The sequence below is a fragment of the Ambystoma mexicanum genome, chromosome 7q, assembly GCF_040938575.1.
Source record: "Ambystoma mexicanum isolate Mex_15411 chromosome 7q, UKY_AmexF1_1, whole genome shotgun sequence".
In the NCBI taxonomy this organism is placed as follows: Eukaryota; Metazoa; Chordata; class Amphibia; order Caudata; family Ambystomatidae; genus Ambystoma; species Ambystoma mexicanum.
The window spans coordinates 1,019,628,134-1,019,645,153 of record NC_090941.1 but is presented as its reverse complement, the minus strand read 5'-3'; the positions used below and the strand labels follow the sequence as shown (position 1 = coordinate 1,019,645,153).

Genomic DNA, 17,020 nt, shown 5'->3' with positions numbered 1-17,020 from the left:
TATTAAAAATAGTAACTTAGTAACAAAACAAAAAGAAATGGGAAATGTGCTTAGGACTTTGTAGCGAGCGTTTACCTGGTGGGATGTTGCATAAAGGGGACTCTGGGCATTGAGGCGGAATGTTGAGAAGGAAACGTCAAGCTTTGTAACAGTGGCAAAGGACCTCTGCAGACCCATTGTTTCCAATGCTAACACCAGCATGCTAATATTGTAATAGCCACTATTATTACACACTGAGCAATACTATTTCAATGTGATTAAGGCTGTTTTTGAATAGCAGATATTTTTAAATGTAATCACATTACGGCACTCACATTTTTATCAAGCAATGATTAGCCCAGGATCACACACTTTAGTTAAGTAGTCAAGCCGGCTTTGTGCCGAGTCTGCGATTTAGGCACTCGGTCGCATAGTTTTTAGGCTCACACGAATTGCACCAAGTAGAGGTGAGAACCTGCCTTCTTGGTTTTGTAACTTTACTTTCAAGGCCCAAAACAAATGAATCAAACTTTGTGATAAGGTTACCTGTTTGTAGTCCTTTCACAGCCCTAGGGAATAACACCAATGTTTCTTCTCCTTGAACTCCTAGATGGGGCTAGGAAGAGGGACATGGCAGCAAGGTATACAGAGGTCCCAGAGAAACAAGGCCTCAAAGACCCCTTGCTCACGAGAACACCAACCCCCACACCCAATCTGTGTTTGCGTTCCCTGCTGTGAAATAATTTAGAAAGCTCTTCTACCTCCCAAGTATGTGAAACACCGGAGGACTTGGGAACTGGCAGTACTGGCTGAAAAGACAGCAGGCAAAGGGGGGGGGGGGTCATCTCATTTAGTGCAGGGAAATACCTTTTCTGTGCGACCACCCCATATTAATGGGAGAGAGACGGAACCCTTGGATGTATCCCATGATGGCGTGGGGTGAAGCGTGTCATAGTACCTCACCATCCCATGATGGCGTGGGGTGAAGCGTGTCATAGTACCTCACCATCCCATGATGGCGTGGGGTGAAGCGTGTCATAGTACCTCACCATCCCATGATGGCGTGGGGTGAAGCGTGTCATAGTACCTCACCATCCCATGATGGCGTGGGGTGAAGCGTGTCATAGTACCTCACCATCCCATGATGGCGTGGGGTGAAGCGTGTCATAGTACCTCACCATCCCATGCTGGCGTGGGGTGAAGCATGGCGTAGTACCATCCACCCAAGGAGAGTCCCAGAACCCTCTGCCACTGTTGAGACCAGCTGGTAAGAGGGGGCCCCATTGAGCCTGTCCACTGGGTCAATGTAGGGCCACAGCGGAACCTCCCCACCTAGTGTGGGACACCCCCGCAGAAGGAACCAGGCGGGGTAGGCGAGGCAGGCGTGATGTGGCAGGAGTCGTCGTCCTGGACCAGAGCAGGGATACACTGCAAATTTCACCCCGTCCCAATAAGATACTTCCATTGTGGGGGGGGGGGGTTGAGCTTGTTAATTGGACAGCTAAGCTGCTTGCAGTGGTGGAAATGGAAAAAATGTGAAGGGGATCCCACAAAGGCTGGGGTGGGGGAGAGAGTTTGGAGGCGCCGAAGTGTGAGGGGGCGGAGCCTGCAGTTGAACTCCGCTCAAAGGAAATGTGCAAAATAATAGTTTAAAAATGGTGTGATATCAGTAATGCTGCTTCTTTCCTAACCACACACTGTACATCAGTTCCGATTTAAATCACTTCCATGGTAGTCCTGCACCCCAAATACTGTTGGTAATGCAGTGATTTTTATTACATTGAGGGATCCATAAACCCCTCTACAGTAGAAGAATTGCAGGGTAGCTCAGCAGGTTGAGTGACCATTGCTGAGAGGTTATATATTAAAAACGGATTGCTAATCGTATTACTTTTTGCAATTCCTTATAAAAAAAAAAAGTGCTATAAAATGTGTTTGTCCAAGGCATGGGTTGGGATTGTCGCTTTTGTATATTCAGGGTGCTCGCCTTTCATAAACACTTGACTAACCAACACAGGTGACCTAATTTCCCAGTCCTGCTGGGCTTTCAGAGTAGCAAGACTGGCATGTGAATTCCAGCCCTTCTGGCCCCTCCACAGATGGCACCAGTGAGAGCACTGCACCCCCAACGTCACTCCCGCCCCCCAGCAACGAGGGAGCTGATGCAAGGCCCAGAGCTGCCGGTGAGCATCAAAGGGTGCTTTGCCTCCAGCTCACCGTCATGCAAACTTCAGTATAGGGGCGATACTTGAGTTTGCATGATAGTCACCTGGGCTGGAGGTAAAGCACCCATTATTTGCTATTGGTGAAGAGAAATGCGTCCGGCCACAGAGAATACAGGAACAGCAGGGGGACTCCGTTCGGGTGAGCAGGGGGATGGAGGAGGGGGGGGACGGGGGGTGTGTGTGTGTGTGTGTGTGTGTGTGTGTGTGTGTCCGTGTGTGTGTGTCCGTCCGTGTGTCCGTGTGTCCGTCGGTCCGTGCGTCCGTGTGTCCGTCCGGCCCCCCCAGGGCCCAGCGCTGTGTAATCCTTTATTGGGCACTGCAACACTTTTCTCCCTGTCCCTCTGTTCACTAAGTGACAGTCGAAAAATATCACACAGGGCTTTGGGTGGGTTGTTGGCCAGAGCTGAGGCAGGGGCAAGCCGGATCCCGAGATCCGGCTACAGATCTGATCTCGGATCCGGCGAGAGCCGGCCCATTGGCGCTGGCTGCTTGAGATCAAATGTCTGTCAGGAGGCTGCGGAACATGCACCCAGAACCATCTGCCCTCTGGAGACATGCAAGTGAGCCAACCCCCTAGAAAGACACTGTTCTCTCCCCGGAGCCCTGTGGTCCATGGGGCCACTGGGGAAACCAGAATGAAGGTGGGTGTCCCGACTCCTGGGTGTATGCACCCCCGATCACCCTGAGATCCAGGTAGTTGCGTGGAGAGCCGCTCGTATATGTGGAGGTTTGATTCCCCTCTCTATAGGGGCCACTGGTAGAGCACAGATACAGACCAAGCCGCCCCTGTCTGGCAGAAGATCAGAAGGAACCGCTGGCGGGTTAGGCTTAGAAGTAGTCTGCACCCTTGCGGCACAACCATCCTCGGGTTCCTCATGAGGGGAGGGAGGTCGGGCAGAAGACTGGACATTAAATGTCCTTGGGCAGATCTCCTTGGAAGGAGGAGAAAGATCAACTAGATCCCCCAATTGCCCCCTTGCCTGGTGCCAGGAGGGGCAATATGTCTTGGATCCTTTACACAGATACCCTCGATCAGGCGTGGTGTCTTTAGGCATTGGAATTTCTAGGGATAGTACTAGGAGGTGCAGCTTGTCTAATAACCAGACCCAGTGTTGAAGGCGTGGACGCAGTGAGCAGTGGGGGCCCCCCTCTACTATAGAAGGTTGGCAGGACAGTACTTGCAGATGGAGGAATCGGTCGAGGAAATTGAATGGATCCATGTGTCCAGGTCTGGCTTTGGACAAAGCCGGCCTCTTCAGCAGTCACCACCCCATTGTGGGGTTGCTACCACTGAGGCAGTGGGGGGGGCGGGGGCAAGACATTAAGCCTGTTGGCATGTAGTGCCATTAAGGGCACCCTTGAAAGACCCTTGGTATTTCAGTTGGGATTGGTACGTAAGTTGCGTAATTGGGTTGCAGTGCCACCACAAATCCGGAAGCAGCCCAGTAGCCTGGCCCAGGGCACCCCAGTGATGTAGAGTCCTGTCTCCCTAACCTATTAACCACTGGCAAGTTTAGGGGCTGAAGCCACTAAAGGAAGTGCTTTTCCCAGGGGGCAGGTCCAATGTGTGCGGAAGAGTTTCTGGATGGGGATGAAGTTATGCCCATGGTCTGAGAGAGTTCTCCCAGGCAAGACAAGAGGCCCTGACCGGAGTCACTCAGGAATTGAACCTTGTCCGAGGGATCCCCTCAGCCGGTGCTGGGGGGAGTTCTCTTCCGTTGACCTTCTTTGGGTCCCACACGGTGTAATTCTACTGTGAGGTTGGAGAGCCCCCCTGTCAGGTGTGGGGCCCTGCCCACAATAGGCATCCTGCATTTGGAAGGAAATTTACTGAGCGCGGAGCAGTCACACACTTTTCAATTGCACAATGAACTCTGACCAGATTTATATCTCTCCTCAGTAGGCCTTTGAAGGTATGTAACTCCACTCTCTGATTTGGTGGAGGGAAGAGTGTTGAAGGAGGTAATGTGGTGATGGAACGTGTACTTGGTTTCTTGGTTTGATAGAGCTGTGTATGAAACCGCACTACCCTATAAGATCAAATACAGTTTCTGCCTACTGCAAAAAAGCAAGCTTTTCGGCCAATTTGCATACCCACAGTGCACTGCTGTGTGTCTCTGGTGTAGAAATTAACTGACATAGAATGCTACTAGGTTGCGGTGTGTTTCTTATCTGAAATTGACCTTTTCACCCCCACATTACAAAAAGAAAGGTATGTTTTTGCTTTTCTTTGAACCCACCATAATATGGATGGCGTTTGCTTGATTATTGACCGCTGACTCCGCGACGACTCTGGGTGTGTCTTGCCTTGGCCTGTGAACAGCGTCTTGACTCTGCAAGCAGCACTATAGGCCGGGGGCAGCAAAGCGGTCTCCCAGTTCCTGTGCCGCGCCCGATTGGTGCGTGTGCTGCGGCGGGTTGCTGGTCAGGACGCTGTTATTCTGGAAATTAATTTGGTGGCATGGATCGTGTTCATCAATATTCATTTACAATCAGTGGGAATTAGTTCCCCATTTGATTATAATTACATTTTCACCCAGAAAGCGTTTTAAATGGATTTGCAGATTCCTGGGCGCACAGCTGCGATGGAATAGGTTTCAGTCACTGGAGGTCGAAAAGACACTGGTTTGAAAAGGAGGTCGCAACCTTCTGCAGTAGAAATGTTTTTTTTAGACAATAACTAATTGAAATGTTTCTTCTATGTTAATTGTTCATGTTCCTAGTTTGCCTTCGTGTATTGTAAAGGTTTTCTTCAAATAATTGGGCTGAAGTCTGGTCACAGATGACATGAATACTAATTGACTAGAAGAGTCTCGTGGGATGTTTGTCCCTCATTTATTACGATGGAACCTACTACCTGTCAGCATCAGACTTGTCCTCATGCTCCTACAATTCAGAAAATAACTCAAGACCCACCTCTTCAAGGAGTCTCTCCGCCTCAACTCCTGGGCCATCACATCGCCCCTCCCCATCCCACCTGACTCACTAGACGCTGCCCACCGCACTGTACAACTGTACCCCCTCCACGGAGTCCATCTGTCTCCCCCCTCCCGGCTGTACATCTGTATTGTTGTACACCTCTGTAAAGCACTCAGTTGCTTCTCGAAGCCAGGTCCACGCTGAGAGAGAGATGAGAGAGATGAGAGAGATGAGAGAGAGAGAAAAAAAAAGAAAAACAATATATACACACTGCTCTCTCGTCCCTGTGCGCTCTTTCTCTCTCCTCTCCTCACCTTCTACATAAATAATTATTCTGTACTGCCACAGTAATTATATATACCATGTCATCATGGCCAGTTCACACAGGCCCTGCAACAGAACATATGATTATACCACAAGTCCCGCTGCAAACATTTTCCAAAGCTCAGCATGTTCCCCGCATAAATGTATTCCAGTTTTTCTTTTAACTACTCACGAGTTCCTGGCCTGTAGGGGCATTGAGGTTCAAACAGTGCAGCTGTTGACGTCTTACCCTTTTCCACTTGCAGGTTGAAGGCCATGTCTCGGCTTGAGGTTCCCCGAACCTCATCCCGCTGCTTGCCATTATTAATTACGATGAGCAGGGGCATATTCCGTGTCTTTTCTGTTTGGGCTGCACAAGCAGGTTTTTTACCAAGTACCAGCTTGTCCCCCATAATGTTTTGGGGTGGTTTTCATATTGTGGGCTTGTTAAACTAGGAATATCCCAGTATTCTCCAAATGGGAGTGCAATGGAATTTTGTTAACTGGAATACATCTGGATGGTCAAACTGGGAATATGCCAGGCTTGCCTGCCAAACTTGAATATTCTGTGGTTGCCAAAGTAGGACTAGTATATTCTGAATCTGAAGGCATCGCTCGCAATGTGCATATGCGGTGGTTGTCATTGTGTGCTGGGTTGCTTTGCAAAATGGGGAAAATACTAGGCTTCTTGAAATGGCTATTTGCTGGGATTCAGTTAACTGGATGCTCCTCGATTATAAAACGTGGAGTATGCTGGCATAGCGCAACCTTGGAGTGTACTGGTTTGCCAAACTGCTAGTACACTGAGATTGCGTACCAGTAAAGTTAGAATGTATAATTGCAGAGTGGGTAAATGCCAATAATGTGCAAAAGTAAAAAGTGAATGTTGAAATTACTGAAATGGGGTATATTCTAACTTTGTATCCCCGCAATGTATAGTAGCGTCTTGTATGCTGGTAAAAAATGGGTGGGGTAGGGCGATCGTTGTCAAACCAGTGTTCCAATAGGATTTGTAAAACGGCCAGTACATTCCTATAATGCCCTGTATATGTGCAGAGTGCCAACTGGGAGTGTTATGTGATGACTCCGATGGAATCCTCTGTTTTCCTGGCAGTGACCTCTTCGACGTGGTCTGGGGACGGCAGCCGCTACCTGATCCTACAAATTTCTTTTTTATTTTTTTATTTTTTTTATTGATTTTTGTTCGAAATGGGGGGGGTTCCCCCCAAACCTCCTTTTTATAATTTTATTAGTGTTTTACCCTTTTTTTTACTCCCAGAACACAAAATAAACATAATAAAAAATGTGATTTTTTTTTTTTTTTTTTAATTTTTTTAAATTTTTAAAAAAATGTATTTATTTATTTTCGAGTTTTTTTGACATTATGGCTTTCGACATAATGTTTTCGACTTTTTTGACTGCACACCGAGAACTACCAGGGAGATGTTATGACTTCTTTGGGGGAGTCAATGTCCCCCCTCCTTCTTGCTGAGGAACCCCCCCCTGTCACCCGAGTTCTTAATGGCCTTTTTTCCATGCTATTTCACACATCACAGAGAATTGATTTTTTTGTAAAAAAAAAAAGGGGGAATTTTCTGTGTATGTGTAATTCTACAGAAAAAATATGCAGAATTAATCTGCTAAATAAAACAATGTGTTTTAGTCCAGCTTGCAATCTATCTGGAAGTCTTGGGGGTTCTGGTCATCACCCTAAACCTCTATCCAGGTCGACCAGTTTCAACGGGTTCAATTGAAAATTCCCCCTTTTCAAAAAAATATTTTTTTGCCATAAGACACACGAGAAGGAAGGATTAAAAACACATTTGACTTCCTGCAGTGTGCGTTTGTTTTTAGCTGTGAGGAAAGCAGTGAGCGAGTGAAGGGTCAGTCTCTTCTCTATCCCCTAACCTAGATAGATGGCACAACAACACTGACTCGGGAGACTGCACTCAGAGGCTACTGTAGATGTAGAAGCTATGAATAATTAACTCAAATAATTTCTGTCTGTGGTGTGTGAAAAAGTATTGATCGTCGGGCAGATTTTGCTGCTCATAGACTCTTGTGGTATTTAGACTCCATTTGAGTCGGGGCCCCCACCTTTCACCCAAACACCCACAACTCACACAACATCTTTTGATCTTGATGTGCCTTTTTGTGAAATCTGTGAGAAAAGAAAACCTTACACGCTACCAAACTCTTCATTTCTTCCCTTATCTTTTCCCATCTATTCTACTTTTCTGGTCTCCTTTTTGGCCTCCCTGCCTCTAATCTTGGCCCCACAAATACCTCTATCATCCTGCTATCCGTATTATTTGCTTTCTCTCTCCTCATGACTCCATCGCCTCTTCGCTTTCTTCTCTTGATTGGCTTCCCTTTCATTCACAAGTTAAATTCAACTTCCTCTGTCTTGTTTTTAAATCTCTTCATGATCTTGCCCCTCCCTACCTTTCCTCCCTCCTCTCTTTTTACACCCCTCTCGCCCCCTCCGTTCTGCTGACCTCTTCCTTCTCACTGTTCCACCATCACCTTGTGCCCCTTCCCGGTTCCGATCCTTTCACCTCCCTGCCCTTCTACACTGTAACTCTCTACCTCTCCTTATCCGCTCCTTCTTCTCTTACTCCTCCTTCCGCCCCTCCTTAAAATCTCACCTTCTTCATCCCCCTCCTGACAGCTCCTTATTTTATTTTTTGTTTTGTTCTGTAGTTCTCGGCGAATTGTTCTCCATACTGTTCTCGATTATTTGACTCAAGTTTGGTACTTATGCTTGTAATGTATTCTTGTTGTTGTAATGTAAAGCGCTTTGGCGTAAAGCGCTATATAAAATGTAATAAATACAAATACAAAAATCATCCAGAAGTTAAAAGCCCAAAGAAAGTTATGGCTTTCAACTCCCATAACTACTCGGGTACTGAGACAAGGAGGAAGACAAGGGAGTTTTTGCAAAGGGACAGGTACAACATGCAGAGTAGTTGTTTTTAAAAATCTGCAATGAGTGGTACATTGAAAAAGGGCAACTGCTCTATGGAGGAGAGAGGTGCAGCAAGCCGTGCCGAAGGAGATGTTGCCATCCACGCTAAGGCTTCTGAACGTAAGGCACACAGAGAGCTGGTGAAGCAGAGAAGGCCACCGGGACAGGGAGAGAGAGGCTGTGTGCAAGCAAGGAAGGTCGTGGAGATGCCAGGAGCAGTGCAGATGCTCCTAGAGGTAGGACCGTTTGACTGGACAGGAGTCCTCATCCCGGGCCACGGCGGAAAGCTAGCGGATCACCTCAGAGCCACGCCAGATACCTGAGAAGCGTCCGCACACACCCCAAACTGGAAGACGCGTGGAGAAGCCATACTGCAGAAGCACCAGCAACATCAGAGATGCTGGAAGAAACCGACGAGTCTGCCCAAAGCAGCTGGGAACTCTGGGGTGTTCCGACAAGCACGCCAATAAGTGATTGAATGGTACAATATTGATAAAGCAGAACATATACAAAGGAAAGTATGTTTGAATGCTTTCAAGGCAAAATACAAATTCAATACCCAATAAGAAAAATATTTGCAGAAAAAATGCAAAGGCAAAGTTTGTTTGAATGCTGTCAAGGCAAAGTACAAAGGCAAGATTCAATAATAAGAATGTCTGAATGCAGACAAGACAAAGTATAAATGCAAACACCAATCAAAAACAGATGCATTAGATGCCAAGGTGCTGGGTAGAAGTTTGAGCAAGTTCATTTGAGCAAATAATACCATAGACAAATATACCAAGCACCACATTGTATATGCTGAAGTGGTATATCGAGGAACTGTGAAACAAACATCTGAGCTCTGGCAGGTGAATAACCCGGGCAGCGGAACTGGTATCAGGGAACTGTGAAACACATAAGACGTCCCGGCAATCAAGTATACCAGGCATTTGAAATTGTGTAAAAGATTCCTGGCAGGAGAGTAAACAAGGTGATCTGAAACTCCTAAAGAGAAGTCCTGGCAGGCGAGTATAGTAGGCAGCTTGAAATTGTAGAAAGGTGCTGGCAGGAGAGCATACCAGGTAATCTGCAAAGATGCAAGGACTTTTACAGATAGACTTTTACAGACCGTTTTATTTTAACAGAACTTTTTGCTTAAACAAAGAACTTTGGGAGTCCAGTGATGAAACAAAGGAACTTTTACCTAAAGAGACATGTTGCCATCCTGTTTAAGAATACAGGGGAAAGGGAACCACCTTTTGGATCCGGGGGTCTTTACCTTGGTGAACATTTTCGCTGGAGTCATTCTGATACTTTTGGATTTGAAAACGTTTTCTAACATCAAGTTAAACATTTCCTTGCACCTTTTGTTGTTTGTTTATAAGTGTGAGGGTCAGGATAGGTTGTTTTGGACACAAGGATGGCTTTTCCGTTAATGACTTCCCGACGCAGACAGATCCTTCGTTTCAGTTTCTGGGTAGGGAAGTTCCTCTTAAGAATAGGGCTAGAGGGGCATTATTCCAACCCATTTTCATTTAATAAAAATGTCTTTAATCAAGAATGCAACAACCTTGTGTCCATCTCTCATTTCTGACTCCTCACAGTTAGTACAACTGTAGTACATCCAGAGTTTGTCATTTCAGTCAGGACTGGTTTTCTGATCACCATCCTCTGCTTTCAATGGTTCAACGTGCAAACTGGGAGCCTACTGGGATGGTTTAAACTGAATTTTATGAGGTTGTCAAACTACCAGTATACCAGATTGCCAAACTGGGGTTGTTCTTGGGTTGGACAAACTGGAGAGATGCTAGCATTGTACGAATAGTGAATGTTAATCTTGAAGTATAATGGGATTTTGAAAATTGGGCGAATTCTGGAATTGTGAAAAACAGGTATTCAATTTGTCGAAAATCGTGCCTCAGTGGAGCAATTTATATTTTGTAACTTGACTTGGTACCACATTTGGAATACGTTTAACAGCCATGCTTAGCCCTGCATAGTGAAAGTGACATGAGGGCCATGGGCAAAATGTCAATTATCTGAGCAACTTTGCCCTGGTTGTTACAATGCTGTTGAAAGTTATGCATTTTCTTCTGTTTTGTCCAATTTGTATGATGTCTTTGTTCCTGTACTTGCAATTGGCTTTGGAAAGTGCAGGCATCTGCCAATGCAGAGTTGCATTATCTATCTTAAAATTCTGAATGACCCACAAGTTGCCTGGAAGCTTGGTGCATACACAGGCTTTTCTTGTAAGAGAATTCTTAATAAAGCAGGCTGAAGTTCTAGATATGTTCAAATTATATTTTGTTTTTAAGGCATGTTGTCTTAAAATTGTTGCTTTTATGCATTTTCTCTTATTTATGTACTTTGAAGGATTGATCATTTCATTGCAAATAAAGTTGGTTAAAAGTAAAGATAATGGGGCCTAGAGCGGCGGCAAGGGTTTGTACTGGACACAGGCTGTGGTGTACTAACAAGGAGTAATTGGAACTGGCAATAACGTGGCAGCTGTTTTTTATAACTACACATTTATAAAATAATAAAATCCTATTTTTTCTAAACATTTTGCATCTTATTGAGGCATTTCCTCTTTGATTTGTGATGTATTATCATACTTGTTTTTAAAAGTGCCCGTTTTCCGGATTACCATGCTGTAGACGCTGCATATAAAGAAAGGTGACATTATAAACTCAATAATCCGAGGCACACGTTACGGAGTGTGAATGGGCACAAAAATACAAAATTGGGGCACCCGATGAATGAAATTGTGCAATTCTTTGACTAGGGGATTTTGTCAAAATGCAGATGTGAAAGGTGAAAATGACATGTGGGTAGCAAATCACAAGCCTTCAGTTCACAAGTATATTGCCTCTGTTGTGTACTATTTTTTTTTTTTTTTTTTTTATAACGCCCTTAATACCTGAGTTTGGTTTCTAAGTGTGGATCTGGGATTCAAACCTCTGTTGCTCTGTGTGGTTTTGCTTCCAGGACCAGCACGTTGCCCCTGTGCTATGTACTAGTGTGTACTAGTAATGTGTCGAGTTAAACAACTTGCATCACAAGACTTGTGTTCCACTGAGCACTGATGCTCTGCCTTCTCCATAAGGATAGAGTGTCCTCTGGATTCTGTCCCAAGGGTTACATGATGTCTCCTCATTTTTGTAATAAATGTGTGCATTGTGGGAGTCTTGCCGTAGTATAGTAATCCAACGTAACTAGACTACTATTTGATATGTGAAAGGGAAGCCCAAGACTACATTACTAGTATATGGATTCATTTCATGTATCTGCAGATAGGCCCTCACCGTTTCTATTTGAAGAATCCAACAAGATTATGAACTCTAAACCTTCCCTGTTAGCGATGAAACCTGCGCCCCATATGTGAACTGGTTATTTATATTAGACCAGTCTGGTGCACACGTCTTTTAAACCTATTAAATGAAATAAAATTGAACCCAGAGAGAGAGCAGTGCATTGGCCATCTTCAGCCTCCTCTAATTCAAGCCTTCGCCGATTCTCGCTTTCTTCAGACCTGGTTGCAGATGAATTGTGTTCTTATGGGTGGCTAGTGCGAGTCACTACACAGGGTCAATTATATATATTGTGGCTTTGAAAACGGTATTTAGGTGTCACAATAGGATTTATGTGAATTTTATAACCTTAAATGCAATCCTGCTGGTGAGAAATTAGCAAAATACCAGAGAATGCAAGAAAAAAGCAATGTCGCTGCAAATAAATGCGAGTGATTATTCCTATAAATAATTAATGCAAAAATCAAGACAAAATAATAAATACATTGACTGTTTGGCTACCAAAAATGTGTCAAGAGATTATGCTTAGCATTAAATGCAATATAAAATTGAAAACAAGTTAAGAAAGACACCCACCCACAGGAACACGGTTTTACAGATTTCTTTTTTTTCTTTTGAGAAGTCTTGAGTTAATGGTTCTCTATTTTGCTTTTTGTCCCTTTCAGTGCAGAATGGAGTGCAAGGACATCGCGGCAGAAGACCTCTATGACGTGCTGCATGATGTGGAATACCGCAAAAAGTGGGACACCAACGTCATCGAGACATTTGACATTGGCAAACTGACCGTCAATGCCGACATTGGTTACTACGCCTGTGAGTTGTGGCTCCTTTTGGTCTTGCAGTCGTGGGGGTTGTGGATAAAGGAAACCGAGTAACAAAATAGCAACATGTGCAAAAGGAGCATTGTCAGACTTGTGTCTGGATATGGGGCAGTAGGGGGTATTTGTAGTGGGAGTATACATAATGAGTGAGTTGGTCTCCAATACGTTAGTACATTTTATTTCTGAACGGGGATTGAAAGAGCATCATTCTGTTCCGCTGCTTAATGTCGACCATAATATCGGTCGATATTTTCGGTCTTATGCAAGTCACTTGGAGATGGGGGTGGGGAATGCTTGTGATATCATGCACGTTGGGCCACTTTCTCTAATGCACAAACGTTCACCAACCTTTGCTACTTTCACCACCTGTTCAACAATACTCAACCAAATGCTCATCAGATATTTCAATTGCAAAATAATGTAAGGTTCAGTTGAATGTATGAATAATAGATTCCCATCCTTGCTTTCAATATGGATGGTAGAGTCCGGGCTCTGGTGCACATTGTCACTCTTTCTGTTGTATCTACAAAGCAACAAGGCAAAGCGCTGGGGCCTGTCGAGCAGTAAAGTGCATGTCAGTCCTTTTGTGGGGAAAAATACAAGAAAATAGAAGGTTTTGAGAAGAAAATTATGGTCAACCTCAGATAACAGGACAGAATGTTAGATGTCAGCCTTGTGACATCACAGGGCCAGCCTGGCTCATTATCTGCAATGTGAGATGTCTGGGTGGCCGATGCATCCCAACTATGTACGACCACCAGCCCATAAACTTTAAAAGTACAAAAGGCCAGAGGATTTATTGCAGACAGTGCCTTACATTGCTGCCCAACAGCTTCAAAGAAATAGAAACCAGCAGGGCTGAGCTCGACTATTTTTGAAGAAATTAAACTAAATATCCAATATATTAATGAAATGCCTATATATTTATATTGCACACTCCATTTTCCCCAATAACTCTGTAACTGAAGGTTGCACAGATTCTATATGTCATCAGAAAGATAGTAATGAGCTGGGTATTCTGCTGTAAATGTGATTTTTGGAAATCATGTTATAACCTGAATTAAGTTTCTTGCTTCCCCAAAAATGTCCTGAATTTGGGAATGGTCAGGTTGATGGGTAGAAAATTAGGTATCTGTTGATTAAATTCCATGTTCATAACTATTATACCTTTTTGTGAAAAGGGCAAATAATTATAGCACGCCCATGAAATAAGGTGCCGAAATGAAAGTAAGCTGCACTGATCCATCATGAGGAGAGGAATATTTATACACATCTCATGGCAGTTATGATTAAATTACAAAGTTTTGGCATTTAGCTACTTTCTGGCTAAAATGGACATAGAACAAAATATGAATTTCGAATGGGAGTTGCTATGTTTCTGTTCTAGACTCCTGAAACAATCCTTAGACAGGGGCTGGGTTTAGGGGTTGGAGAGAAATGTGAATGCCCAATCCTGATTGCGAGATCATAAACCAGCACCTCCTGATGTTGGGAAGGGCTTAGATGGTAAAAAGGTCTTGCACCATGAGAGCTGCTAAAAATGATCAATGGGAAAACTGCTAAAAGATTACCAAGGGCCAGCTGCCCAAAATTACCAAAGGAGATCTGCTGACATTTTATCTGGGTGGAAATATTGCTGGGTAGACTAGAAAACAGAGGCTTTGAGACTTCCATGGAGCCATAGAGTGAGGATTTCTGTGGACCATTGACTGCAGGCCAGAACCCTGTTTTTCCCGAAGAGCAAAGTCTTGCTCATTCCATAAGTGCCAGCCCAGAGAATTCCAAAAGTAAGTAGATTGTCCAACAAAATGTCAGCATGGGGATCTATTTAATCCACCCATTCCCTTTCATAGTGGGTTATCTTCCGTTAGTGGGTGGGGGAAATTGTGTAGACCCTTAGCATATTTGACTATCTTAATTGAATTAACTCCCAAATAGAATGATGCAGGGGGAGCTTGGAAGAATTCATAACTTTCACCCTCCCTTTTCACAGGGATAATGTTATAACCATCTAAAGTAATTGGGATGTCATTGCCTTTAAAACGAAATTGACAACTGTCACCATCCCCAAACCTTGCCTTTCAAATCAAAAGATCCTTGTCCCTGAAATGAAAATCCCTCACTGAAACCCATCCCCCAAAGTTGTCTGTGATAAGGGTAAATGGATATGGGTAAATGGTGGCATGTGTTTGAGTTTATTTATATCAGTTTTATTAAGCTAAAAGCATGACAACTTAATGCCACTTTAGGGTACTAGTTTTTCATGTACAGTCAAATGATGAGGAGTGGCGCAACCACTGTTCAGTGTTAGTTTCTGTAACGTAGATTGACAAATTCTCATTTGACTATTCTGTTTTCAGTAGTTTTCTGAAATTTACAAAGCTTGCTTCTGCTCTTAGACAAAAGCCTTGTCGTGCACACAGACCACTTTACTGGCCATTTAAGAACAGAAACTCAAATTAATGGCCCGAGTAAGGGCTTAGGACTTTAATATGCCAGTATGGACCACATTCACGGGTGGCTATTTTTCACAAAGGGATAGATTATCCATCTTGCAATGTAACTATGCTTCCCTCATTAAAAATGCCCGCCTTTGGAATTGAAAGGGTGCTAATTCACAGATTTAAGAAGCCTCTTTCTATTTCCACACTGGTGAAGGCCAGACTCGGCAGTGTAGGAATTGTGGTCCCTAGGAAAAGCACATTCTCAAGGGCTAGATTTCTTGTAAATTATTGTCTGCATTCCAAGCAACTTGATTGGTGATGTAATTGACTTCAATTCAGCAATCCAACTAAGTCAATGCCTAGTCTGAGATGCCCAATGGAAGCCCTTATTTATATATTTTTATGTCAAGTTCTTAAATCTAGATGATGAACCCTTATATAACGCCCCTCTCTTTGAATCCCCCTGACCTCACTGAGCCAAGAAGTAGGTTGTTTTGCAAATTAAAAGGTTTATTGGAAAAATTAAACTATATATATATATATATATATATCACACTTTTATGAATAAATTAATATTTGATAGCACACTTATGAGTATGAACAGTGATCAACAATGGATAAGATTACAGTAGCACAATTCTTTAATTACTTAGGAGTTGGTATAGAAAGGATAAGGTAGCAGAGAATACTTTGTATGGTTTCAAGGAAAAGCAATGATGGAAAGAATGCAGCACAGAAATAAACTGGATATGGTTTCAACAAGAGATAATCTGATCACTTTTTCCTCACTCCCCCCCCCCCCTAAGCAATATGAAGATATGGAAATGAGGGCACACAGGTTTTCAGGAATACAATCAGAAGCAGTTCAGTTCCCATTCCCCCAGCAAGCTTAGAGAAACGGGATGATTTTAAAACCCAGGCCAAATACTTTTAAATGTGGTTGCAATGAAGTGAAAAATATGCTAAAAATGATTTAATTCCCTATAGGAGATTCAGGGTAGGTGATAGCTACTTTGAAGTAGTTTAGGTCAACACTAGCAATGATTCAGGAATGATTATCAGAGTGAAAACGAATTTCAGCAGTGGAAAGCAAGAAGCTGCTATTTTTACAAGTGGTGAAATTGAGTTAAATTGCAATTCGCTGCACTTTTTCCAAGTGCGTCGATCGCGATTACGAAAAAACTACAAGGAGGTGGAAAGCTTAGGTTCTTAGCTTTAAAATGACAGTTACAACTCGCTTCTAGGACATACTGTTCAAAAGATACGGATGTCTTTGTGGAGGTAGATTTTCAGAAATTAAGTCAAGATTTCAGAATGACAGATGACACTTTTGCAGCTTTAAAATCACAGAATGGACACACGATTTCTATGCAGTTCTGGACAGGTTGAAATGGATGGGATAGGATCACTTTAGACTAAGAGATTGGTTCTGTACAGTTCTGGCTGGATACTCACTCCTAATTTTGAAAGGGAATGGACCCCATCACAGATCTGGTCAGGTTTGGGCTGCGGTTCTCTCGCCACAGGACGGTCTCTGGCACTGGTTCTGCTCACAGCGGTCTGGTCTGGGTCTGCTGTCGGCACTGCACAGCGGTCTGGTCTGAGTCTGGATACAGCTCTGCTTTCTGGGTCTGGATATGGTTCTAGCCAGAATCAAACAGCTCGCCCGGCTGTTGAATAGTTTAGTTAGGTTGCTGGATTCTGAGGCCTGCTGAGAAGGATTCAGCTTTTGGTTCAGGCCACTCTGCTTCAAGTTCAGGAGTCTATCTGGAGTCTAAGTTCTGGATATGGTCGGGCAGCGTGCTGCGCAGATATTGATTGAAGAGTGGAAAATGAATCTCCCTATCTGGGTCTCAGTGGTTCTTTTTATGTCTTTTGAAAGTGGGTGGGAAGGCTGATCTTCTATGCCCAACCCTCTGAGGATCCTGATGGGTTAAAGGATTTACTGTGAACTGACTGGAGAAGGGAATTGTGAGTCAGAATGAGTCATCAGGTATCATCTTTAGGGCTCAAGGAAAGGACACTCCCCTTTGTGTCCGTACAACATATCATCTTTTTCATAAAACAC

The 17,020-nt window shown here is 43.9% G+C and overlaps 1 protein-coding gene across 1 annotated transcript in view; it reads left to right on the top strand.

Annotated features, from left to right (window-relative positions):
- STARD10 (StAR related lipid transfer domain containing 10) overlaps positions 1-17,020 on the top strand; it is a 357,564-nt gene that overhangs the window by 214,505 nt on the left and 126,039 nt on the right. The window contains exon 2 of the mRNA XM_069640279.1: positions 12,353-12,500. Within this exon, the coding sequence (XP_069496380.1) occupies positions 12,353-12,500 (148 nt within the window). The remainder of the gene's footprint in view (positions 1-12,352; positions 12,501-17,020) is intronic.